A 27,801-nucleotide genomic window follows, 5' to 3' on the forward strand; every position below is an offset into this window, starting at 1 on the left:
CTAGATGCCCCATTATAAGGACCTTATTTTAAAAAAGCAAGCACCAGCACAAAAAGCAATCTCATTAAAAAAAATTATCATATGGTTTCTCTTATTTGTGGAGCATAACAAATAACCTGGAGGACATGGGGAGATGGAGAGGAGAAGGGAGTTGAGGGAAATTGAAAGGGGAGGTGAACCATGAGAGACTATGGACTCTGAAAAACAATCTGAGGGTTTTGAAGGGGCGGGGGGTGGGAGTTGGGGGAACCAGGTGGTGGGTATTAGGGAGGACACGTATTGCATGGAGTATTGGGTGTGGTGCAAAAACAATGAATACTATTACGCTGAAAAGAAATAAAAAATAAATTAGCTCCTGAATTCTTAGCCTTGACATTTTACTCTTCAAAAGGAAGCCCAAAATTCCATGAATCTATATGGACATGTTTTTGTACTTGAAAACATCCCAGAGCCTCAAACCCCGCAGAAGAGCCGTCAGGATATACGTCTGTGTGGCTCACATTTACCTGCATTCAATGAACCAATGTCGGATCTGGTCTTGAAGGTTCTCCTTGATGTCTGGACCCTCTATTAATTTCAGGTCATTCTTGATTGTAACCAAGGCTTTCCTGTAGTTCTCCTCATGCTTTACCTGCGTCTCATTCCTCAGGGAGCTCACCTTCTCAGCCTGGATTATTGTAGCACTGACTTCGTTAAACAGAGGAGGTGGATCCTGAAAACACAAGCAAAAAGGTTTGAGATCATAAAGGTTATTGTGCTGGTGAAGGGCATCAGATGCTAATGAAGTATGTCAATATCTTTGGTGCTGCCTTATCAAGGCCTGTGAGAAATAAATGGAACGAAAGAATCAGGTGTGGCAGGAAAATCTGAAGAAATGATTTACCACTATGGAAAGGATAGATGGGGATCGCTTCATACCATTTCCCAGAATCTGGGGGGTTGAAGTTAGCTTGAAAAAGGTGTAACTAAGAAAACACTAAGAAAATACAGTTCAAACTCCTGAAAGTGCTTCCAAATCTTCTTGGTTCATGGGAAAACAAAGCATATAGAGGAAGAAAGAACTTGAAGCAAGACTGATGAAAAGTTTGGGTGCTCTGATTTCAAGAAAAACTATCCCCGAATCGACTCGGCAAACATCTGTTCTATTGTTAAAGACCTCCCAAGTAGGAAATTCTCAGCTGACTCCAGACATTCACCCTGATAGTATATCTTTTTTTTAGAATGTTCTACTTCAAAATCTGCTGATTAGCAAGTCAACAGAAGTCTGGCTATTAAGCACCAATCAAACGCTCAGTGCTGGTCTATGTCATCTACCATCTTAAGAGAAAATACAAAATCACTTTGAGGGGCGCCTGGCTGGCTAAGTTGGTCTAGCGTATGATTCCTGATCTCAGGGTCGTGAGTTCAAATCCCACATTGGGTGGAGGCCCTACTTAAAAACAAAAACAAAAACAGAAACAAAAAACAACAAAACCAAACCAAATCACCCTAATCATTTTGAGACATAATTCTTGTTCTCTAGAATTTCTAAAGAACTGGAGTTGGCAAGAGAAAAGTAACCTAAAACATAGTGGCAAACAATGTCAGATAACCTAGACCTTCCAGCATGGGTTTGGATGGAAATTTCAAATTAAAACAGACTTGGAGAAGGAAAACATGTACGGGACAGAGGTACTTGGTATCCTCCCTCAGCAAGATGAAGGTCTGTTTCCTTCACGGATAAAGGATTTGAACTCTGAGCAGTTCAAAGTTAGCCTGGGCCAGCCAGCAAATAAAGGGCATAGTCACAGCTGCAACCAGCCCATGATAGCTCATGAGAGCCAACTGACACATTTTCTGGAATATGGCAACCTGGTTGTTAAATACAGTCATTCTAAAATGCGTAATTGTAGTAACTTATGAAGCAAATTATAATACAAAGTTCCCAATACTCAAAACTCATCGCTTCCTAATTATTTTGCTGGGTATTACTGTATCATCTATGTTCTTGACGTTATTGATGTCCGTTGTATCTCTATGGTGAAAATACTATATAATGGTATGCCAGAATGTGTATCTTCCCAACTGTGTTATTCCCGTTAGTAGCTTGAATGGGCTACGATGGGAATATTTACACCATGGAAATTAGCAAATGCTATTTAAATTTAACCCTAAGTTGTTCTGATTTCTCTGTTTACTCTTTGTCTTTCTTGTGTTCCGTTTTCATTTTGCACATGCATTTCATCGCACATGCAGCGGTGAACCTTCCAAGTACTTGCCCTTCTGAGGTGTTGCCTTGGGCCCCTCCCACCTGAATGGCAGTGTGGCAGCTTCCCTGCAGGAGACTTCTAGGAAGCAGAGCCTGCAGGGACTGGTTTGTTGGACACTGTTGTTTGTTCCTTGTGGATAAGCTCTTCTCCCTTCTGCTTTATACTCAGAGCTCTGAATGTTGATTGAAATCCGACTAGCTGTGGGCAGGTCCTCACTCACCCTAGTCTCCCTTTGGCGGGTTCACTCAATATAGAAAATTATGTCTTCAATTCTGAAAATGTCCCTTCTGTTATTTCTCCCCCCGCCCCATTTCTCTCTCTGCAACAAATATTAGCTAAAACGGCAGGCTACCGGATTAATCTCCCGCAGCTCTGACTTTCCTCATCTATGTTCCTTCTCCCCTTGATCTATTTGCACTATGTTATAGGAGGTTCTTGAACTTTATCTTCCAGAACTCATTTGGTTTTCAGTGATGTCCACTTATTATTTGCATTTATTTAACATTTTAGGAGGGGTTATTGTTTTGCCTTTGGGGGCATGATTTTTATTTTCCCAGAATTCTTTCTTATTTTATTTTTGCTCTCTTCTTGTTTTTAGTAGTTATTTTGTTTGGGGAATTTTTTTTTTTTTTAAGAGGCAACATACCCTCAAATACACTGGTGAATAATTTTTTCCAAATCCCCCCCAACCCTCAAAATTCTGGAGGGCTTAAAAAACAGATTCCCAGTTTCATCCTGGCAGTGAGGAAGCAGGAAGAGACTAGTAGTTTTGGAAAATCCTTCAGGTGATTCTGGTAATTATCCAGGGTAGGTAGGGTCTAGTAACCTGTAGCCCACAGGTCAAACCTGACCCACATGCATGTTCTTGTAAATAAAGTTATATTGGATCATGGCCAAGCTGATTCATTTGTATACTGTCTGTGACTGCTTTCACACTCCAAGGACAATGTTGAATAGTTGTGGCAGAGATTGACAACTAAGGAGAAGGGGGAGAGGGAGAAGGGGAGAGGGGAGAGGAGGAGGAGACAGAGGAGGAGGTGCTGTTTCACAGAAAAATTGCAGAAGATGCAGGAATCCCTCGCTTCTGAGTGCGCACTCACTCTATGGAAGGAATCCTTCAATCTTTACAATAATCCGGCCAGGCAGGCATTTGTAGAAGACAACGAAATTAACCAACCACAGCTGGAGAATGGGAAGAGGCAGGAAACAACCCCAGCTTTATCTGACTCAAAGCCACACTGCTCCGGGGTTTGGGACAACAGCCTGGGTGCGAGCTGGGGCTCAGGTGATTCTATAAAATCACCTGATTTTACAATTTTGGGTGATTTTGTAAAAAGCATCGACACTGGTGAGGCTCAGTTTCCTCCTCTTTAATGAGTACAGCAGCAGACTGTGAAGACCCAGGGGAACACCCTCTGTGAGGTCCTGCTACAGAGCCTGGCACTGAGTGACCTGTCCGTGCATTTCCTGCTGTTACGGTGACTGTCACCATAATGTCAGGTGCACCAGCCTCTAAGCATGTGAACCCAGGAGCACTAGGAGTGACTGTTCGAGGAAAATTTCAGGGATAAGAGAAGAACTTTAAAGTTCATCTCAAAAGCTCTGAAACAAATCCAAGACAAAATTCAAGTATAGGACAAAATTTTGCCTCATTTACAAAGGACATTAACAAAAGCATACATTTAAACCAATTAGCAGGAAAAAAGATATTCTTAAAGACTCAATTGACACCATATACTAAAATAAATTCAAAATGGATGAAATGGGTATTTCCAACAAGTATGCATGTACAGCCCCAAACCCCCACACAATCTCCAAGAGATATCTATGACCCTCTAGGAGTGATTTCTCAACCAGAAACTGCAAAGGAGGTGCCATTAGAACATAGCACCCAATTAACAACACGAAGTCCGTGAAAAAGATGAAAAAAATTATACATATACTATTTAAAAATATGCATTAGAAAGTTTAAACAACTAATCCAATTGTCTGAGTTTAGTATAATGAAGATATACAACTTTCATGGCAGAAAAAAATGCTAAAACTGCTTCAAAAGTGAATCTAGGAGTGCTGTGAAGTGTGTAAACCTGGCGATTCACAGACCTGTACCCCTGGGGATAAAAATATATTATATGTTTAAAAATAAAATAAAATAAAATTAAATTAAAAAAAAACTAAACAAAAAGTGAATCTAGAATGAAAATAACAGGATGACTTTAAAGAACAACGTTCACAACAAATGATCTAAATTCTCTCTCTATGAAGTTGCTCAAGGCATGACTGTATTATGTATCTTGTGCCCAAATAGAAATTTCCTTTATTTAATCATTTAAAATAGTACCTAATTCTGATATCTTTCAGGTGATATTTTTTTATTCCTAGTGTTTACATTTTAACTGTATGAAGTGGGAGTTTGTAATCACGGAGTAATTTTTATTTGATCTCTGCAATGACTATTTTAAAGTTAATTGTTTTCATGAAGATGTTAAAATGGCTCTCTACTACAAATGACCCAAATTTCTTTGTTGGTGATGAATGTGCAAAACTGTTTTGGAATATTGCATTAATGTTCCGATTCTCTACTCTATCAGTCAATCATATGGTATTGCTTTACCCCAATGGCATTGTTTTTATGGTAATTTACAGCAGATTTCTTTCATAGATGGACACGTACAAACTACATTGTAGCTGGTCTTTCTCCCTTTTGTCCCCTGAAAATGAAGCAATGTGTAGGTGACCCTGATTTGGGTCTTGGCAATAGCTCTATAACACGATGGAGCATGCTACCAACTTCCTAGCACTTCCTAGTGCTTCCTAGCACCTAGCGAGGGGAGCAGAGAAATCTCTCAGCTCTCACTAGATTTTATAAGAACCCCCATGGCGCATGCTCTGTCCTCTGCATTCTTCCTCTGCATTTCCTTACTGATGTTCCATCCATTTTGGAGGTAGAAATGAGGACATGACTATCCCATTGAACAGATGAGGACACTGAGGATCGTGCCTAAGTGTCTCTCCCAAGTCATTCTACGTTAATGAAGAAGCTAGCAGTAAGGTTCCCTGAGTCCTTCCGTTCTGTGTTTCTCCTATTACACCATGCTGTGCTGTTAATATGTGTGTATTCATGCGTGTTTCTTGATATAGACTGTCTCTGACAAAAATACATTTGGGGTCATTTGTAGCTTCTTTCTCTAGTTGCTTCTGAATTTAAAGGTTATAATATATTTAGGTCCTATGTTAATGAGTAGCTTTTCCTTTGGGCTAAAACATCTTTTCCTCGTTAGGAACTTTGGTCATACAGAATTCAAATTTGTTAACTCACCGCATAAACAGCAACTCATTTAAAAATAAATTACGAATATTAAAGGGAAATAGAGAACATGATAATACACTATACATTGAAATACATCAGCTGTAGAATAATGCATCTTAATGAAGGCTTCCCATGTGAATAAACCATTATATTTATAAGCTTTCCATAGTTAATGACCCAGAACGGGATAGCGAAACCTATGTTTATAGCAAGGTCCTCTGTCAGCAAAAATATACATATTAATAATTGATGTTGCTGTAAAAATAGGACGTCTGATGATGCTTCCTGGGTTTGTGGGGAAATAGGACTCCATGGTCCATTACCTTAAAATGCTTATCTAATGTTTGATGGGCTTTGTCTTTAAAAATCCTTGTTCAAATTAGTCAGATAAAATGGACATTTGTCCACATGAAAATCTGTTCGATTTATCAGTCACAGATACACTTGCAGAAGAGGTATTTGAGGCTGGCATCGTTCTCCAGAAGCTCATTGTCTTGGTGGCTTTTCATTCCTCATGGTGGCCAAGCTGGAGCAGGGAGGGGAAGGGAAAGTGTCTATTCCAAGCAAGTGGCCATCCCGGGAAATCTATGCACAGATTAATTAGCTCCAGCGTCTCCCGAACACAGCGTGTGCTGCTGTTTATTAGGAAGCTGCGAGAGGCAGGCTCAGGGGGCCCCCCACTCCCGCCACATGCTTCCTGCTCTAATTTTGCTCATGGAATGCACGCCTCACGCTGCGGAGGGGGGGCTGCTCTTCTGCTGGTCCATTGCAAGATGGTGCGTGTGGTGCTCCTCTGTTCATGAAAATATGCCATTTTGTTCCATTATTTCGTTTAGAGGAACGCATCTATATTTATGTATCTGCATTTATACAAATACACCTACTTATAAAGATGAACCTGGCAGGAGAAGTGGGAAAAAACTGTACGCAGAGCCCCCGCCAGTGGTTTTCTTGGGCTCTTTGCTCCTGGTGATGATGGTGGGTCCTTATTTTAGGATGCCACAATTTAAGTGGGTGCAAAACTATTAAATAATATATATATATGCGCAAAACTATTAAATTTTATATATATATATATATATATATATATATATTTAGCCCACAAGCTAGCTTCTAAAAATTTAGTCATTTGAAGATCTGCTAAGTGAGGAGCAGGGCCAGAATGGGTAAGTTGAGTTTATTATTGATTTAGTGATAGAACCCTTAGATAGAATCGGCTACTTTTGTGTCTTACTCTCTTGAAATATTTTTTTAAATAAACACTTGGGTGATGGCCCTTCTAGGTCAGGAGGCCCGATTTTAAGTGATTTACAAATATTAACTAATTTATTCCTCCTAATGGCCTCGTGTTTTTTTTGTTTTGTGGTTTTTTTTTTTTTTTTTAGTAGGTGGCATTTCTTATCTTCATTTTATAGGGAAGGAAGTGGAAGTACTGGAGGGTCACACAGCCCCATGACCTTGCCCATGTCACACAGCCCTGCAGGGCAGACTGGGGCTTTGGCCCGCCAGGTCTATTTCTGGCATCTCTGCTCTGACCCTCTAAGCTCCACTGATAGGTTTCTTCTGCCTTAACCCACTTTTGTCTGAAAATGGTTTTTTTAGGGATAATATAGACCATACATTTTAGAAACCATGCATTTGTAATTTTGATATATTGCTGATCTGCCCTGCAAAGATGTCAGAGGATTTTCTCTCCCCGCAACAGTGTAGGACAGAGCCTGTCTTTCCATCTTTTGCCAACATGGTGACATTAATTCTTTCGGTCTTAGCTAACTTAAATAGGTTTTAAAAAATTGGCAATTTGTAAGCATTTTGAATCATGAATGATGTGAACCTCTACACCCATGATATTAAACCATTTGAAGAAAAGCAACCGCTAACGGTCCCCTGGCGCTCATTGCTAATGTGTCAGAGACTATTTTAAATGCTTGACAGATAGCAATTTCTTTAGGAATGAACACATATCTAGGAGTCAGGTGCCACAACCATCTCCGTTTCACGCATGTGGAAACCGCGGCACCCAGAAGTCAAGTCACCACCCAAATTCCCCCAGCTAGGAAAGAGGAGAACCAGGATCTGAACGTGGGCAGGAGGGCTCCAGCATTCATGGCCCTAAGCGCTCTACCTGCTGCATTAGCAGACTGCGTAATGGGCCCTAATCTAAGATAGAGGAGTATGAATGTCCTACCTCAGGATGTAGGTAAAGAAACCATGGGATCAGGTGACAAAGGGAGGGTAAGAAGAGAATTCTTTTCATCATGTAACTTCTGATGATCTGGGGACCCAGGACAAGACTAAAGCAGAATCACAACAGTAACAACATCAAACTAAAAGTGCCCAAGTAGCTAGACTGTAAAATACCATTTAATAGAAAATGGTGTCCTCCCTCAAGCTCTGATCTCCCTGCTCAGCCTAAGAGCCCTTCATGCACCCCTGTCCCTGACTTTCCTGGTTTGAGAACTTTTTTCTGGGCAACACACATAGTGTGGGTGGTGTGTGGGTGGCACCTGCTGTCTTTGGGATCCTCAGAATTCTCCCCCCACAGCTATCTGAGGTGGCTGCAGATTAGATTCAGACCCCGTGGGCTGCCCCAACTCTGTAGCTTTTTGAGATCCTACTTTTAACAGACTAATTTCAACTTCATAAATCTGAGCAGCAAATAACAAAGGCGAAGAGAGTGTATATTTGGGAATTGGTGGCATGTGTCTTTTAGGCAACGACTTATTTTGGAACATATTGTGTTTCGTTACAGATGAGAGTTATCACGCTTTTTAGTGATTCAGTTACTGTGACACTGTACTGTAATTTTCCAAGAGGATCAATGTTGGCCACGATTCCCTGAAGGCATATCGTATTCCAAGCTCCTGGATAGGCCCTTTACCTCTAAACTCTCTTGAAGCCCTTCTAATAGCTTTGTGAAATAGATAGCAGCATCCTGCTCTTACAGAAGAAGAAACTGAGGCTTGGAAGGAGGGTGAGTATGTTGCTCTAAACCCCTCCCCCATGTGCCCCGTGGTAGAGCTGGGTTCCCATTCCCAGCTGGCCATGCCATATGCTTGGGTATTCATCATCATGGTGGACCAAACCCTTCAGAGCTGGTGCCTGAAGACTTGCACTCATTTCTAAAAGGATGCCTCCCCCAGAGACACTTAGGGAACAGCTCTTTTGCCTTTAGAAAGTAAAATAAAACTAAAAAAAGTAAAACAGAACCCCAGATATAATGGCAAATCCGTGTTTTGGGGAATAAATTTATTTCTAGAAACAAACATCATTTGAAGCCAACTATAATGAATGATAGGCATGACCACGTGGGATGATGTGGGTTTCAGCTGAAACTAAAGTGTGACCGTGAGCGGCCCTTCACTTTGATCCTTCATGCATTTTGTCTTTGACAATAGTTCCCAAAGAGCCCATGACTGCGGAGGGCGCCGGAAGTACCGCCTTCCCAAGGGGATCCTTCACCAACCTGCCTTTTGAGAATTCTGTGGGTGCCCAACCTCCAACTTTGGGTTATTAATCAGAAAGACCATAATGACCAAAATAATCGATAATATAGCTTGTTTGATTTTAGAATCTGAAGGTAAGCAGGGTTTTATGGTGCTTCGAGGCCTTCATGGACTCATTTCAAAGTGACAGTTCCTCCTCTTTAATAAGTGTCCCCCAGTGTTCTTTCTTATAATGAAAACACTGCTAGCTCCAGGGTAACATAAAATATATGATGGGCATGACCGTAGGACAAATTATTTCAAAGAGATCCACAGAAGGAAATGTATTACATTCATTAAGTTTCCTTCCACTCGATCCACTCCATTGGCTCTGCCAATTAAAATAACTGCACATGAATTTTTAGAGCGCTATTTATTTTCTCTGTAGATTTTAGAATATAAATATTTAAAACGGCAATATCAAAAAAATAATTTGTATGACAATGGGAAAGGAAACGTTTGGTCAGGAATGGAAGATATAATGATATCTCTTGTTCTAATTCTGGTTTCAGTTACTAAATACCTGGAAACAGGCCAAGCTTCCCAAAACATACAAATACTGTTTTGATCAGATAAGTCAATGGTTTATTCATTGGTGTGATGTAACGAAATGAAATAATGGAAAAGTGAAATTTTAAAATGAGTGGACAATATCTTCATTAGTAACAGAGTGGGAAATAGATTCAATTGAAAACATTTCTTGGAGTTGGGATAATGGATTTTCATGGTTATCAGCCAGAGAACAGAAGATATCATTCTTTTAAGAATTGAATCCATATATTTCTCAATGGTGTAAAGTTTCAGTAGAACACACACTAGCAGGAGGAGAAGTACTTGAAAAGAAAGGGAAACTGAAGAAAGTCACATTTAACACGAAACAGACAAGTTGGTCTCTTTATAGTATCTAAAACCCTATAATGCTGAAAAATTAATACAGACTTCTTTGATTTGAGCTGAGCAGATGCAAACTCCAAAGTAAAACAGAAAAATTACAGTAATAAATGTGTAATTCTATCTTTGTGTGCTATCAGTGTAAGCAATTAAGACTTCAGGATGAAAAAGAGTGCTGGGCCATTCTCAGGTTTCTGGAATGCTACATGTAGTAGATGTTCAGTAAATGTATGCTGAATTAAATGGAAAGGAAAAAATTTTTTTAAAGATTTTACTTATTTATTTGACAGAGAGAGAGATCACAAGCATGCAGAGAGAGAAAGGGAAGCAGGCTCCCCGCCGAGCAGAGAGCCTGATGTAGGACTCGATCCCAGGACCCCGAGACCACGACCTGAGCCGAAGGCAGAGGCCCAACCTGCTGAGCCACTCAAGTGCCCCCGAAAGGAAATTTTTGAATCAAACTACTAATGTAAAATTTCGTATCAAACTTAGATGATCTTAGATTGAATCTTCTGACTGCTAGTTTAGTGTTGAAAGTAGAAAGGTGGAGTTCACCATTGTGTTGATCATGACATCTTGAGTCTGTGTGTCCCTGAAGGGTGGGACAGAGAAACACATTTGTGTCATTGTCTATCTCCCCATCCGTAGGCACCAAATGGTGTGGAGATCTCAGGAGAAAAAAAAATGATATGATTCTACAGCCATTTGCTTTCATTTTAAATGTATATGTTCTCCCAGTTATTGCAGTAAAATTTAAGCATATTGGAAAATACAAATACAGACAGAAAAAAATCTTCTGAAGTCCCCACATTAAAAAAAGAGCGCTATTTGAATGTGGTATCTTTTCTTTCTTTTGCATGTGCATAGATGTGTGAATATATTTAGTTGAAATCATATTCTATGTATAATTCTACACCTTGAATTTTCACTTAGAGCATTTTCATGTCATAAAAAATTAGTCACGAACATGTTTTTCTATGGTGGCATACTGTGACATCAATGTAGGTCCACCAGAAGTTGGGGACTTACGTCCCTACTCCGATGGGTTTTATTCCCAATTTTTCATTATTAAAAAGACACTTCTCAATATTTAATTTTAATCAAATTTTAATTAAATTAAATCATTAAATTTATTTTATTATTTAATTAATTTATTATATTATTATTGTTATAATCATATTATACATTATTAATTAAATTAAAATTAAAATTTTAATTAATATTTAAATTTTAATATTTAATATTTTAAAAATAAATTAAAAAATTAATTTTTAAATTAAATTTTAAATTAAATTTATATTTAATTAAAAATTATTCTTAAAAAGAACACTTTTTAAGGAGACTTCCATGCACATAAATCTCTACTTCTGATGATTTCCTTAATACAGAAATAGAGCATAGGGGCGAAGGGATTTAAATATGTTAATGAACTTGGGGCACCTTGCTCAGGGTCTTTTAGAAAGGCGGAGTTGATGTAACTCATGGTGTAGAAGAAAGAGTGTCTCCTCCTACTCTTGTCAATAATTACAATTTGAAAAAACTTTTTTTGTTTGCTTATAAGATAGAAAGAACTTACCCTATCTCACCAATTCCAAGATGCATAGTTTTGCATAGTAAACTACTTTTCCTGGTTAAACGTAACTGAAATCAGGGATGGATGTGTCTTACCATCAAGGTTGTGTTTTGGCTTATTCGACAATATTTTCTTTCTTTAAAAGTACATAAAAATCATGATGCAGCTTACAACTGATAACATCAGGATTCAAGGAAATGCAGTATCTCATGTAATTTTTAACTTGTATTTTATGACCACTAGTGATTCATGATTCTTATAGAACCACTTCAGTATACATTTCAAAATGTCCTGGTCAATTAAAACAATTTTTTTTAATCGTGGTAAAAAGGCCATAACGCAATTTTATCACTGTGGCCATTTTTGAAGATACAGTTCTGTAGTGTTAAGGGTATTCACATTGTTGGGACACAGATCTATAAAACTTGTAAATTTTGCAAAACTGAAACTCCATGCCCACTGGGCGGCATTCGCCCCCTCTCCCTCCCTCAGCCCCTGGCGGCCACTGTTCTATTCTGTTTCTGAGTCTGACGACACTAGGTGCCTCAGATAAGTGAAATCACACAGTATTTCTCTTTTTGTGAGTGCTTATTTTACTTAACATAATGTCCTCAAAGTTCGCCCCTGCTATAGCATGTGGCAGGATTTCTTTCTTTTTTTCTTAAGATTTTACTTATTTGACAGAGAGAAGGAGAGAGAGAGAGAGAGAGTGCAGAAGCAGGAGGGAGATACAGAGGGAGAAGGAGAAGCAAACTTCCCGATGAGCAGAGAGCCCGACGTTGGGCTTGATCCCAGGACCCTGGGATTATGACCTGAGCCGAAGGCAGACATTTAACTGACTCCCCAGGATTTCCTTCTTTTTATGACTAAATAATATGCCACCCAGCGAATGCGTTAAATCCTAAAAATCTCCAGGGCGCCTGGGGTGGTTCAGTCAGTTAAGCGTCTGACTCTTGATTTCAGCTCAGGTCTTGATCTCAGGGTCATGAGTTCAAGCCCTGCATTAGGCTTTGCACTGGGCTTGGAGCCTACTTAAAAAAAAAAAGCATATATATATTTATATACATATTTATTTATACACAAATATACATTTATATTTATATACTATGTAAATATTTATTTATATTTATATGTACTATATAAATATATATATTTATATGTATAGTATTCATTATATTTATATATATTTATAAATATGTAAATATAGATGTAAAGATAAAATCTGCGACAGCAGGCAGAGACTGCTTGCCCACATGGCTCTCGCAGCGTGACCCAGCAACAGCACGGTACAGGATGGGTTGTGGTCCCCAGCAGTCTCAATTCCAAAAATAAACGTTGACTTATCTTTTAAATTCAAAGATCAAAGGGAAATCAAGAATGTAGGTGATCAAGATCAAGGTGTTTCTCAAATCATGTAAGGCATACTCAGGTATAATTTACCATAGTTTTTTGGACAATAAAGGCAGGACGTCACAACTGAGACTTTCTAAGCACGTGCAGTGGTCCCATGCCCCTTCACGGGGAGACTATGCTCTTCTGAATGTCTGGAACCCAGAGCTGAATTCCTTCCTTGAGCAAAATAATTCACAATTTTAATTCTGTGCTGACAACAGAGGTGGTGCACAGAGGCCACAGCTGGAGGTGGGGCGGTCCAGGATGTGGGGCCGGAGGGAGACATAAGACATTCCCAGACGAAGCATACTCACCACGCCATTTGTTATTTAGAACGTGCCGTCATCAAATTGACACAAGTTACACAGTTATATCCTGAATGGGGGACCGAATTATAGTTATTCTATATTTAACAATATCACTGAGAAGATCTTCTAATGTATTTAAATCTAAAATCTCAGAACAGAAAATCTAAATAGTTCATACCCGAAGACCTGATGGAAACACAGTGTCAGCGGACGTGTTTACGACTGATCACAGATCAGCAGAGCTGCCTGCCTCCCTGCTCCTGCTCAGTCACACACCGGTGGCCACTGGATTTCTCTCCTCTAACAGTGAGACGTGGGAGTGCAGTGTGAGCAAATATAACTCCCACAGAGGAAGAGAAGAGTAATATAACAAAACCCACATCCCTTCATTGGTTAAAAAAGTACAGATCACTATTTTTTTTTTTTACTTAGAGTATTCTCTGCATATTAACTTACAAATAGAAAGGAAAATCTTAAATCCTGATTTGTGTCCTATTGAGATACACATTTTATAAGAACTACTCAGAATTGGGAAAAGGTATTACGAATTGATATTATTTAATTTTAAAGTTTTTTTAAAAGTTAGTTTCTGGGGAAGAATTTAGTGATTCATCAGTTGCGTCTAACACCCAATGCTCATTCCTTCCCGTGCCCTCCTGAATGCCGGTCACCCAGGGACCACCCCCTCCAGCAGCCCTCAGTTTGTTCCCTTATAGGTCAGCGTCTCTTACACGAAGTTTCAGTGAAAAGCGCTACAAATTGCTTAAACCATGATTCCTATCCTTTTTCCCCTTTGACAAAATTCTGAACACATATTTTATCTGTAATTTTTTAGACATAAGATATATGTTGAAGATAGAGAAATGTAAAAATAAGTAAAAGCATAAATTTAGGATCACGTGTTCACACTCACACACTTTGCGCCACACAGAGAAACCCTAAACATCACTCCTGAACATACACAATGGGGTGTTTTAACTGTGTGAACTGTTTCTGGACACCGGTCTATGACTGTAAAACTACCCTAATATGAATATTTATATATTGTAAACTTTGCTCACTTTCTTCTTTTTTTTCCAGCAAAGAAGTTGCAAAGGGTGGGGATTTCTGAGCAAATAGGTGTAAGTGTTTTAACACATGTGATGAGACAAACTGTCCCCAGTGGGTGGGACTCACCCTGTGAACGGTCCCCGTGCAACACTCATCCCTGGGTCCTTTCCCAGACTGGGCATCCCTATGCCAGGTTCATATTTCTTTCATTAGCATAGATACTTAAAGATGGTGTTGGCCTCTGTTTTGGATGGTGTTGGCCTCTGTTTTGAAAACGTGTTGCTGTGCTGGCTCTTCCTGCCCACCCTTCTCCTTCACCCCTGCCTGGTCACCCCTGCGTCCCTGCGGAGCTCCCCCCGCCTCTCTGTCCCAGTAACTGTCCTGTGCATCCAACTCCTCTTGGCCCCTGGTTCTCATCGGACTGAAACGAACCCGGCGCTCGCGAGACCTTTCCAGCATTTGCTGCGGTGATCGTTTTATTGAGGTATTTTATCTCTTTGATCTGTTTTGATATTTAGACTTCCCTAGATAATCTTCTCTGTTCAGTATTTTCTAATTTGTGACCATGGTCACTCATGATACTAATAGTTTTTTTTTTTTTTTAATGTATTGGTATCTGTGGTTATATAGAGTGTATTTGTGTTTTTATTTCTTCTTTTAGCCTCACCAGAGCTCTGTTCCTGATCAGCATTTTCAAAGACTAGGTCACAGCGTTTACCAACATTATCAGTGCAGTGTTTTTCTCCTGGCATGAAACAGGGAGCCCCGAATAATGTAGATCATTCCAGTGCACCAACTCAATGCTGTTAACAGGCTTTCTTTTCCTTTAAATTGTAATATCCTTTCAGGGACAGTGAGCAGGTCAGGAAGCAAAACTCGCCAGATTGGTCACCATCTGTGGTGGTAATTGGCTCTGAGGAGAACTGGCATGGAGGGTACGAGAGCTGCCTTCAAACCCTTGAAGGCTCGTCAGGTGACAGGGCAAGCAGACACGTTCTGAGTTGCCACAGGGGACAGAACCACAGCCAAGCTGTGGCACCCATCGGCAAGCAGCCTTCGGGTGAATGAAAGGAAGAAGCTTCTAGAATGGAACAGAATGGGCAGGCCTGGGAAGCAGGGGCTCTATGTTCAGGAGGAGCTCAGGCAGAGGACAAACGAGACCTCCTCAGAGGCCTTTGGCTTGATGATGCAGATAATGTAGAAAAGTCCTTTGCACAGATGGAGACTCTAAGCCAGGCCCCAATGACCCCCACCCCCTGGTGTGCATCACGCTTGCTTCTAACCCATCACCCAATAGTGATGCACACCACTTCTGTGGTCATTGCATGATATTGTAGGCATCCCCTCTTTCCCTTGCTAGCTCTGGTGAAGCAAGTGACCACATGGAAAGGCCCACCCAGCATGGAGCTGGGGTCCGTCTCCAGTGAGCAACTAGCAAAAAACAGGCCTTCAATCTGCAGCCCATGAAGAGCTAAGTCCTGCCAACAAGCACACAAGCCTGGGAGTGGATTCTGCCCTGCTGGGCCTCCAGTGACACCCGGCCCTCAGACCTGCGAGATCCTGAGCAGACCATTCTGCTAAGCCCAGACCCCTGACCCACAGCAGCTGAGGTGATGAGTGTGTGTGAGCTGGTAAATGGTGGTAATATTGTCACAAGGCAACAAATGGCAAACCCATGCTCTTGGCTACAGATGCTGAGGAAGACACACATCTTAAAGAAACCTCTATGCATATCCTGTCTGCAGGAGGACTTACCATCCCCAGGAAGATCATCTCCTCTTCTCTCTGTTTCTTGGTTTTCTGGCATTGACTAAAACCTCGCCAAACCTAAAAGCAAAGAAATGGTTACTTGTCTAACACATCAAAGAAATAAATGGGTATAATCACTGTCTTGAAGAGATAATCTACACCTTCATATTCATCCCAGCATTACTGACAATAGCGATGACATGGGAACAACGGGTCAGTTGATGGATAATAAATGTGGTATATATAGAAAGCAGAATGTCACTCAGCCAAAAAAAGGAGGAAATCCTGACATGTGACAACATGCATGAATCTGGAGGGCAGCGTGCTAAGTGAAAAAAGTCGTAGAGAATGACAACCACTACATCATCTCCCTTAGCTACGGAATCTAAAATACCGAATTCTAGAAGCAGAGTAGATTCGGGATCACCAGGGGCTGGAGGGTGAGGAAAATGTGTGAAAGTGGCCAAAAGATATAAACTTCCAGTTTTCAGATGAATGAGTTCTAGGGGTCTATGTACAGCAGGGTGACTGTAACCAACACAATGTTGTGTCCTTGAAAGCTGCTAAGACAGCTGGTCTTGAGTGTTCTCACTATAGAAACGGGTAATTATGTGATGTGAGATGTTTTAATTATGCTTACGGTGATCATTACTTTGTAACATATATGTCTATTGAATCATGATGTCAACCATCTCAAACGTGCGCAATGTTTTATGTCAGTAATGGTGGACGAGGCTGTGAGAGAAAAAATGACTTGTAATTTTGTGTTTGTTTTTTTTAAAGATTTTATTTATTTATTTGACAGACAGAGATCACAATTAGGCAGAGAGGCAGGCAGAGAGAGAGAGAGGAGGAAGCAGGGTCCCTGCTGAGCAGAGAGCCTGACACGGGGCTCCATCCCAGGACCCTGAGATCATGACCCGAACCGAAGGCAGAGGCTTAACTCACTGAGCCACCCAGGCACCCCTGACTTGTAATTTTGGTTAGGGACAGTCCCCTACCTGGGTTTCTTCCAGAGAAATTTCCAGATTTCAGGAGTGTAGGGTTAGATCTAAGGGGGGGCACTTTATAGTTTTAAAAGAAAAATTTTCACTCAAATGTGGGGAAATAGAACATGGTCATGTCCAAGACTGATAACAGCTCAGCTCTGAACTCAGATGCTTGTTTACAACTTCCTATCTTCATAGAAACTTGAAAGGAAACAGTCTGTTATGGGTCCCTCCATTCCCTGCCTTCCACCCCCATTCAGACCCCAGCAGGGATGGGGTCCTGACTCTGGCTGGGGTCTGTGTCCTCCTGGTGACTTCCTTCTCTCTCTTCTCATTCTCATTTGTCCCACATGCCAGCTTCTACATTTTCCTACAAGTGACCTTAGCCTCCATTTGGGATGAGATAAGGTGCAAACCCATGGTGCTCATCTGGGGAGGAAACCTCAGGCCCACTTCTAAAGGGAACATTGATGTCCTGGTGCTTAGTGACGGTCACTGGCATTATGAACAGCACACACCAGCTCTGGCCAGCAGGTGTGGACCCTTGTTCCCTTTCTGTGATTACATCTATGTGTGAATGCACATTGAGGATATAAACCCTCAATGAATTTTCTGCCACATTCTTTCCCACAATTATCAATGACCTTTAAAAATATTTGAATGAGATGCCCTACATTTTATACCAATTTATAATAAAATCTAAAAAAACATGACCAAGCTTAGCTAATGGTTTCTCCAGGGCAAGATTAAAAAATCTCTCTGGAATTTAAAATCCAGCTCTATTAAAGGTAGGATTTTGCGACTTGGGCTTTCTGAGCTCACCCCTGACCCTGGGGTGTGTCTCTGGCTATGTCAAGACACCTGTCCCCAGCTCCCCGAGCACCACGCATACCTTCTGAATCCGCAGTGCAGCGGCTTCCATGTCGATGACTTTCTCGCCAAGTATCCTGGCTTGCTTCGCTCTGTATTCTTGGAGGAAGATCTGCTTCATGAACATCGCTCTTAGGCGACCTTGCCGTGCTCGCTCAGCGATCTGGATTAGTTTAACAGCCTCTTCTAGAGGGATACTCTTTGTGGTGTATTTCTGTGAAAACTTTAAAGTTAAGTCAATGTTTACACAGGTTAACTCCGTCAGTTGGTCCCAGATACATCATGTGCTTACTTTTAACACTACCTTGCTAAGAGTTCCCAAGCTGTTGATCGAGAGTCTGATGCGGGTTTAATACTAACTATCTCATTCATCAGTTATGTGAATTTTGATAACCTGCCATGCTCGGGCTCTGGTTCCCTATTTAAGAAACCCCATAAGCGTTCCTCTTCCATTGCGAACAAAAGACCAATTAGTTCCATAATATTTTAGGTTGGCAGGAAATTATACCAGGAATGCCAGTAAAATGAATTCAATAAACCTCAAAATTGCTTTTCATGTTTTATTAACTTAGTAGTAGAAACATATAAATTAAAAGCATATCTTTAATACGAGAACTTAAAATTTAAAAATCCTATGAAGTAAAATGCTGACATCAAAATCCATTACAGGATGATCTAGGAATCATGAGTAAGGTTAAAATCATTTTAGGAGTATTCAATTTATATGTGAAATGTCTTCTAGTCCTTACAAATTTGCATTTCAAAACATCCAAATGGGATGGGAAGATTATAATTGGAGAAACACCAGGGCTCGGATGGTAAAATGTTGCCTTGGGGGAATCAGGTGGTCTAGGGGGAGGCAAAGCCAGGTGTGGGACTGTGTGGTTTCCCAAGAAGAGCCAAGAGCAAGGTTGCTGGGGCATCTGGAGCCCTGTGAGAGCTCTGAGTGGGCTCAGGGGGCCCTCTATGGCCCTTGGAGTGAGGGAGAAGCTGGGGATATGGCTTGGCTTGGGTGAAGCCTCATACAGGGACAGAGGCAGAAGAGAGAGGCCTTCAGAATCAGAAAACTCCTGATCATGGGCTGAATCTTTGCCAAGGTGTCAGAGGGCAGGGTGGCCCCTTTATCAGGCCATGGTGCCAGGCACTGAGGCCCCAAGTGTGGGGTGCTCCGGTTCATCCCCAAAGCCCCTGTTTGCCACGATGATCTCTTGTCTGTGGGGGTGGGGATGGGGGGGGGACAGTGTCCAGGAAGGAGCAGGGAGAGGGAAGGGGCATTTACTGAGTCCCTACAGAAGCCAAAGGCTTTTCATAGATCATTTTGGCAAATGCACAAAGCAACCCCAAGGCCGGTATTCTGACCAGTGAAGAGTTAAGAAGACTGAGGCTGACTGAAGAAATAGAATTGACATGAGCTGCCATGGTTAGTAAGGGGTGGAGCCACTCTGAGCCAAGACTGACCCTCTTCCCAATAGAGCATTCACGGATCCTCGGTGTGGAACCCTGGTTCCCTTCGAGGGGGCTGTTTCACGTAACATTTCCTCAGAGTTTGGTTTTTGGTGAGATCTTGTCCCTCAAATTTGCAGTGAGGGCACATTTCCAAAAATGCACTCAGCAGGTTAGAGCAGAACGAATATCATGGTGGCATTGAACCAGACAAGGTCACTCTGAAAATCATTACAGCCCTTATTGAAGACTTCTGAGGGTTTGAGTGGTCTGCTTAATATGACAAAGATTTTTGAACACTTACGGAAGGCCCAAGAGTAAATACTAAGCACTAGAGATGTAGGACTGGATGGTAATAGTTGCCTCTCAAAATTCTTTTTGGGCTGTATATTGCATATGTCTTCAAGAAATAAGCAGCTTGAGGTGAAAACGGGGTGTCACGAGGCACTGAAGGGTATGAGAAAGTCACACAGATGTCAAGGGCTGTTGCCTAGAGCCCGGCGTGTTGCCGACGTTGGGCCCACCAGAAGTCGGGGCTGGGAGGGAGATGGACGGCTCTACCCAGTGGAGCCAGCTAGGGTTGCCTGCTGAGAAAGAAGGTTCCCTGCTGCTGACTGCGCCCCAGCAAAGAGGGACAGAAGAAAGAAGAAATGGCCAAGAGGAATTTTTAGGGTTTGACCATAGTGTGTACAATGTCATCTCCCTCCTCCACTTCCCCTATAAAATCCTCTGTAAATTCTGCCCTGCCTGTCAACGTTCTGTGCCAGGGGATTCCTTGGGGGGAGCTGGGTGAAGGGCTGAGTGCCTCCTTCTGAATGATGTGTGGACTGAAGGTACCAGCAGGTGCAGGACGGTGAGATGACCCCTACTCAAAACAGCCCTGGACCGACTTCAGGAATGGAATGCAGGGGGAGGGTCAGTCTGTTAGGGGAGAGGTGGAGGAGGGAGAGACGGTCCTGAGTTAGCTGGGTCGGTGTAGGTTGCTGGAGGGACGCTGCATCAAGTTGGGCTCTGCAGAATGAGTACCATTTTGACAGGCTGGGCTGTAGGGAGAAGAACGAGCCCTCTCTGCAGCATGAAGCATGCCCGCGGCTGAGAGAGCGCAGGGTACCGTGCGCCCACCCGCATGTGTCCCGCGGCAGGCAGACATGGCACATCCTGTTCCTGCCCCACTGTCCTTCTGGTTGCACTTGGAATTTTCCTTGGCACCAGGACCCAGGATGACAACACTCAGCAGGACCTGTCTGTAGGAAGCTCTCATGTGCTGCTTTGCCCTGGGCACCAGAGAGTTACTGAGAGCGCCCGCTTCACTCGTAATAGTCCCAGCTTGGATGGCAACTGCCACCTCCCTGCATGGGCCACGACCAAACAAGGCCGTGGAGCACTGATGTGCGGGAGGCAGCAAGGGCCACCGAAATGCTCAAGTGGACTTGCCACAAGGTGGGTGCAGCAGTGCCATGCAGAAAAGTCTGGAAGGGAATGCTTGACGGGTAGGTTATCTTAACATTTAATGATTTCACTAGATAACATTCCACTTCTGACTTTAGGTTAGGGGTCTGAGATGAGAACTCAAGCCGAGCTGATAAATCTACTCTGTCTCAGAGATGCTGACTGAACCAACAAAGCATTAGGTTTCAATCTCTATTTCTAAGTTCTTGAAAAATAATGGTCATGCGTCATCGAAAATACACCCCCAAGGGAAGCAACTTCTTACACATATAGAATAGCAAGAGTGGCGGGTGCTGCTTTCCTTCCACTGGAAATAATCTGTCTCCCATACAATCAGGATGCACAGAAAAAGGTTCTATCAATTATGGAAGGATGTTTATAAAAATGATGTACAAACCTTATCAGGAATATCTAGTCCAATGTCGGCTAATATCTGCGCAAGGATTTTCTCTCTTCCTTTGATGACTTCCAGCTTCTCTTTCAAAAAATACTTGGGAATGGGAATATCTAATTGTTGCTAGAGGAGGGAAAGAATAAGCCAAAGGGCACAATTTTGTCACAATTGGTCACAACTGTCACTTTTGTCACAATTCCAGAACTTAAATCTGTCTAAACTATACAGTAAGGACTGTACACTAAAGGGACACACTTTACCTCCCATCCTGATTTAAGAGGTGATGAGGCCAGTGGCGTCAAGAGAATTCATCACCATTAAGGAGACACAGAATCACAAGGAAAAACCATCACCACGGCCCTTATTTTAATCATTACAGTAAAACTTGAGAACTCACATTAGTTAATTCTCAATTAACTAATGGTAACTTAATGAAGGCCTTTAAAGAAACATAATATCATCTCAGCCTACCTAAAATAATAATGCAAATTAAGATAGCAAAGCATTGTGATGCAGAGACCTTTGAATTCAACTTCGTAATTTATCATTAGCATCATTATTTGCATGTAAGTGATCACAATTTTTTCCTAATAATGTGTTTTCATTTTTGTCTACATTACCTGAAATTATAAAAATTACTGGTAAAATTCATTTGCTTTAGTAGGAAACTTGTATTTTCATGCAATCAATATAAACTCCTGTTTCTCATTTATGCATATTACCAAATATTTCAGTTAGTGGAGGCCACACGAATATTTCCCAGCCCAAGGTCAACAATCAGGAGTGCAGAAGAGTTTTTCAGGGGTATGGGATGGGCCCTTGGCCATCCCCATCGAGAAACACTGTCCTAGACTCTCAGACACTCCTGGGTGCCTTCTGGTAGACCAGTTGGCCCAGCAAAGCTAAGGTCTGGTCCTCAGGTTCAGCTCCCTTCTTCCCATTCTGGGGTGACTCTCCACACCTTCTTCTCACCCAGGGGATTTTGAACAGGCCTTCCCTTAAAGAAGCATTATAACGTAAAGGGGTGTCTTTTTTAGGACTTGGTGAGATGGTATCCATACCAGGTGGCAACCATTTTTGAAAACCAAGACTTTTAGACTAATGGAGTTTTGGGGTGAGTCCTGGGGTTCACTGAGTGAGAGAGACCTGGGAATGGAGGGCAGTCAGAGGAGAAAGATTCCACTTTTATTCAATGTTGAGATTTTATTTATTACCAAGTACGTTTAAGTGCTGTACTTTTCCAACTTTTAAGACAACATTTTCGTGCTATGGCTCAACCCTGTCCACTAGTTAAGATGTTGAGGGGCAGGAAATACAGCCGTTGAGAATGAAGAGAGGGGAGACACATATCAGTGGCCTCCATCCACGACACCCCGAACGTCCATCTCAGATACCCTGGGATTTCCCATCCTCTATAGGGCGGAATAAAGGACACTTCTTGTGGCAGAGAAACTCCTTCTCTCCCTGAGATATCTCTCAACATCAGGAACCTGTTAAGGAGGCTCCTCACGTGGCAGGCTGCAGAAACACTCTTCCGGTTAGTTTGGCCACAGGGGACAATAATGACTTCTCGGACCCAGGGCAGGAGCACAGTGGAGAGTCCGTCAGCAGCAGGGATGTGTCCAGGGATGAAGAAGCCTCCAGGACTTGGCATTTCCTTCTGCTCCTCTTGGTGAGTCTGTTTTTTTCTGTCTCTCTCCCTCTTTAACGCTCAGGAGCAGCTTTCTTCATTCTTCCGAGCATCTGAGAACGAAGGCTCCAACTACTCAGAAATCTGGGAGTCCCTGGTTCAGGCTCTGAGGCAGAAACTGGTCTCTCTGTCTCTGTTTCAGAATCTCAGAGGGAAGGCTCGCCTGGCGCCACCACCAGTACCCATCCCTGAGATGACCAGCTGTGGTTGGACTGGGGGGTCATATTGTACGGAGAGCTGTGTGTTGTGCAGGTGGTGGGCACGGGGGCCCAGACACAGGGGTGCAGAGCTGAGCCACGTAGGAGCTCCCAGAGATGGCACATGTGTCTCCCTGGCCTGGAACTAGCTCCTGGGGTCCAAGCTGCTGCTATTAGACGTAACCCCTAACCATCTGGATCCCCGTGTCATCACGTGGCTCACCACGCATCCTCCAGAAATGGTGGGAAACACAGTTGAGAGTCTCCTACTGGGAAGGCTTCCTGGACAATGTCCCTCATTTGTCACCCCTTTTGGTGTTCATGGTCTTTGAAAAGATGAACCAGGTGAACCAGACAATCTGAAGGAGCCCACCACAGAAGTTTCATAAATTTCTTTTCTCCAGCTTCGAGAATATTATTTAATATTCTTGACATTAAGTTAATACATTTAATACTGATTTATTAATTCAATTTAGGGATATGATTTAATGACTTGATTTCATGTTTATCCTCAGGTGTTCTTGGTAGACTCACCTGGGTGAGTCAAGTACACCTGATTGAAAAATTGCTTTAATCCATGCCCTTATAAATGAATGGCAATGAACATTAAAGTTTTGGAGGGAACTTCAGCATTTCCAGTCATTCTAGTTATTCTTTAGAGTCCATTCCAACGAAGTGCAGTAATAATGCTAGGAAAGTCTATTTCAGAAACAAACATAACCTTTATAGACTCTTGACTATTTTCAAAAGAAAGAGGCGTTAAATGCCAGGTAGAAAATTGAACACTGTCTCCTTTCAATTTTATTTTAGGGAAATGTTCCTTTCAAAATGAAGACTCAGCTCACAGGACTGTGGCCCTGAAGTGAGCTCTCTGTCCACTGGCTGCTGGCAGACTCATCCAAGGAGTCTGGCAGTGGGTGTCTGGTGGTGAAGGTTGGGAGGACAGCAGTGAGGCAGAATGCTCATGGCTCCAGGACATCAGAGACAGGGAGGATGCCCTTCTTTCTTGTCTGAGGCTCGAAGGCCTATTGCCAAAAATCCCCAAGTCACCAAAGACCCAAAGCAAAGGAGGAGACACAAGCACCTGGGAAGAAGGAAATGGCCACCCATTGGCTGCTCATCCTGAAGAAGATGATGGGAAACAGAGGCCAGAGGGAGATCTCCTTTGGAAACAGAAGTAGGGGCAGTGGGACTGGAAATTGGGAGGGTTTGTGTCTCAGGATATTTATGGAACAGTTGGCCTACTCCAGCCAACAGACCTGGGAAGACCCATGGAGACAAGGAAGACAACAACTTCAGTGTCCAGTGGACCCAAGGACTGTGTGAAGATTTGTCTGTACCCAAAGCTACAGCAACCCAATCCTTGTCCAGGGTGGTATGGCCCAGCTGAAGGGCAACGCTTCAACTTTTCATACAACAACCAGCACAGATGTCTAGAAAGTCTGTAGAAAATTGGTTACAGGCCTACATGGCTGATTTAAAGCAACAAGAAACAGATAAGAGAAGAAGCTGAGTACTTACAGGAGCCAACTTTAGATCCTGTAGGATGTCATCAAAATAATGAAACTCCGTTAATTCCAATTCAACCATTTCATTCTTCAGTTCCAGGAGGCGACCCATCACTCCATCCAGGATTTTTCGGATCAGTATTCGCTTCTGCGGGTGGACAATCTGGTCATAAACATCTTCCAAGTTTCTGAAGATCTGCACGTATTTTATGTAGAAGGTGGCTAGCATTTGGGAGATGAAAATTTGATTGCTTTGGGATTCCATCATGTGCTGAGACTCTTTATCAAGCAAAGAATTGAGGGTTTCTTGGGTCTGATGCCACATCTTGTTATACATTCTGGTGGAAGACAAGAGAATAAGTGAAAATTCCTTTGTGAGTCATATGAAATGGGCATCCAGAATAACAAAACAAATGTGAACCAGGTACATGGCGTGTAGTTCCCTTCAGACCATTTATGTCCTGTTTCGAGGTGCAAGTGATTTTCAGACATGACCACAGTTACCATTATCAAATGCATAGCTTAAAAATCCTTTCACCTCAATGATAAGACTAATTCCTCACTGTACCTGCAAAACCAGCATTATTACACCCATTGCAGAGATGAAGAAGCTGTGAGTCTGAATTTTTTTCTTTTAAAGATTTTATTATTTATTTATTTGACAGAGAGAGAGAGAGATCACAAGTAGACAGAGAGACAGTCAGAGAGAGAGGGGGAAGCAGGCTCCCCGCTGAGCAGAGAGTCCGATGTGGGGCTCGATCCCAGGACTCTGGGATCATGACCCGAGCTGAGAGCGGAGGCTTTAACCCACTGAGCCACCCAGGGGCCCCTGTGAGTCTGAATTTTGCACGGACCTGTCCATACATATAGCTGGTGGGCTATGAGGTGGAATGACCACGTTGGAAAGGAATTCTGCACCACCTCATAAAGTCAAACACAGGCAGTCCCTATGAAAAATCATTCCCCAGAGAAACTCTTGTAAATCTGTATTGAGGATGAACATAATAGCGTTTCTTTATAAAGAGTCCAAACAAGGAGATAACGCAACTGTTTATGAATGTAAGAATGAACAGATAAACTGCAGTGTATTCACAGTGGACTAGTCCCCGCGATGGAGAGTGAATGACTTACAGCTCTAAGCAAAAACTATGAACTTGAGACCCATAATGAGGGACATAAGAAGTGAGAGGCATCTGGCCTGGGACTCAGGACTGCCTGAGCGGGCTCCTCGTCCTCATTTGAGTCAGTGGAAGCAGCAGACAGGGAGCTGGAGGGCGGGTGGAGAATGGGATGCAGGTATGTCCTCTCCCACTGCTCCCTGGCCAGTTAGCACATGGTTGGGAGCCTCCTTCTACCAAAGGCTCAAGGTAGTGGCCGCTCTGTGTTGCTTGCCTCAGGACCCTTGTTGGTTCCTCGAGACTGTCCCCATCTCTTCTGCCAGTCCCTTTCTTAACCATCCTGCTGAGTGTGCCACCCTTTTCCAGCCTGGACCCTGACCAACACATCCAAGGCAGAGTTTTTTTGGTTGACATTTTGGGTAATTTTTTGCTCTCTTTATATCCAAGAACCAGATGAAAAGCTAATGGAAAGTTCAGTGTGTCTGGGAAGAGGCTTATTATCTCTCCCAGGGGTGAGAAGGTGGACAAGAACCCGGCCCTCTCCCTGGGATGAGGGGGAAACCCACAACCCATTAGGTTTTTCCCATGCTGGCCAGGGGGCTCATTCTCTGCCTGAATGGAGCCAGTGGGTCAGGAGTGAGGGCTTTCCCTTCCTCTTTGCCGTCACCCTGACCTCCCAACCCCATGCTCAACTGTGTGTGGCATCCCCGGGGCCAGGCTGCCTACACGAGCCTCTTCTGCCAGCACAGGGGCAGCTGGGCACCTGCTCTCTGCAGTCTACCTACCACCTTTAGCCCCACCTCAGAAGGACCAGACCTTGTCTCCTCTCTTCCCAGGGTTCTGCTGGAAGGTGGGCTTTTCCTCGCTCCCCCTCTGCTGGCCCTCAGGTCCCACATTCTCTGGCCTGCCCCCTCGCCCTCATCTCACCTGCTTTCCCTCCTTCTATGTTTTCATGGTATTTTCTGGAAAATGCTCTAACGTTCCCTTAGCCCTCATGTGTTTATAGCCTTTAACATCTCCTGTTGCCATGTTGGAGGTGATTCAGGAAGAGCAGGGAAGAAAATTGCTCGTTCAATCCACCGTGTTTTACTGGGAGTCCCTCACTGACCTTCCCAAGGTCATTAGCAGGCATCTCTGCTAGGTCCTTTGCTCTGGTCCCACTACCTGCCCTTCCTTACTCATGCTCCGCACTTCCCTCTGAGAAATGGCCAACATCACTTCCTGCAGTTGACCACACTCTGTGACCCTGGCCATGCTCCATGAATGGGGCTCCCGTCACTCTCACTGAGGTGGGAGGAGGTGGTCTGTTCCCTAGTGTCTGAACCCAGTCTATGGGATTCTAAGCTTAGAACCATTATTCATCACTGTACCACCACCTTTTCCTTGACCAAAAATAAAAGAACACCACCATGACCAGAAAATACATAAATGTAACTCTTGCCAAGATGATGGGATCAAAAGCTTCTGCACAGCAAAGGAAACAGTCAACAAAACAAAGAGCAACACTTGGAATGGGAGAAGATATTCACAAATGACAGTACAGACAAAGGGCTGATCTCCAAGATCTATAAAGACCTCCTCAAACTCAACACACACAAAACAGATAATCATGTCAAAAAATGGGCAGAAGACAGGAACAGACACTTCTCCAATGAAGACATACAAATGGCTAAGAGACACATAAAAAAATGTTCATTCATTAGTCATCAGGGAGATTCAACTCGAAACCACACTGAGATACCACCTTATACCAGTTAGAATGGCCAAAATTAACAAGACAGTAAACATGTGTCGGAGAGGATGTGGAGAAAGGGGAACCCTCTTACACTGTTGGTGGGAATGCAAGTTGGTGCAGCCACTTTGGAAAACAGTGTGGAGATTCCTTAAGAAATTAAAAATAGAGCTTCCCTATGACCCTGCCATTGCACTACTGGGTATTTACCCCAAAGATACTGATACAGTGAAAAGAAGGGCCATCTGTACCCCAATGTTCATAGCAGCAATGGCCACGGTCGCCAAACTGTGGAACGAACCAAGATGCCCTTCAACGGACGAATGGATAAGGAAGATGTGGTCCATACACACTATGGAGTATTTTGTCTCCATCAGAAAGGATGAGTACCCAACTTTTGTAGC

The 27,801-nt window shown here is 42.8% G+C and overlaps 1 protein-coding gene across 3 annotated transcripts in view; it reads right to left on the reverse strand.

Annotated features, from left to right (window-relative positions):
* The window catches only part of IQCA1 (IQ motif containing with AAA domain 1), a 146,538-nt gene that overhangs the window by 111,911 nt on the left and 6,826 nt on the right, over positions 1-27,801 (reverse strand). For 2 of the 3 annotated variants that reach the window (XM_032857563.1, XM_032857561.1), the window contains exons 2-6: positions 24,561-24,885; positions 21,156-21,275; positions 17,889-18,089; positions 16,014-16,085; positions 507-712 (exon numbers count right to left, since the gene is read on the reverse strand). In XM_032857563.1, coding sequence (XP_032713454.1) covers positions 507-712; positions 16,014-16,085; positions 17,889-18,089; positions 21,156-21,275; positions 24,561-24,885 — 924 coding nt within the window. The remainder of the gene's footprint in view (positions 1-506; positions 713-16,013; positions 16,086-17,888; positions 18,090-21,155; positions 21,276-24,560; positions 24,886-27,801) is intronic. The other variant, XM_032857562.1, reaches the window with a different exon arrangement.

Source organism: Lontra canadensis, unplaced genomic scaffold (assembly GCF_010015895.1).
Source record: "Lontra canadensis isolate GAN:19392208 unplaced genomic scaffold, GSC_riverotter_1.0 scaffold13, whole genome shotgun sequence".
Taxonomy (NCBI): domain Eukaryota; kingdom Metazoa; phylum Chordata; class Mammalia; order Carnivora; family Mustelidae; genus Lontra; species Lontra canadensis.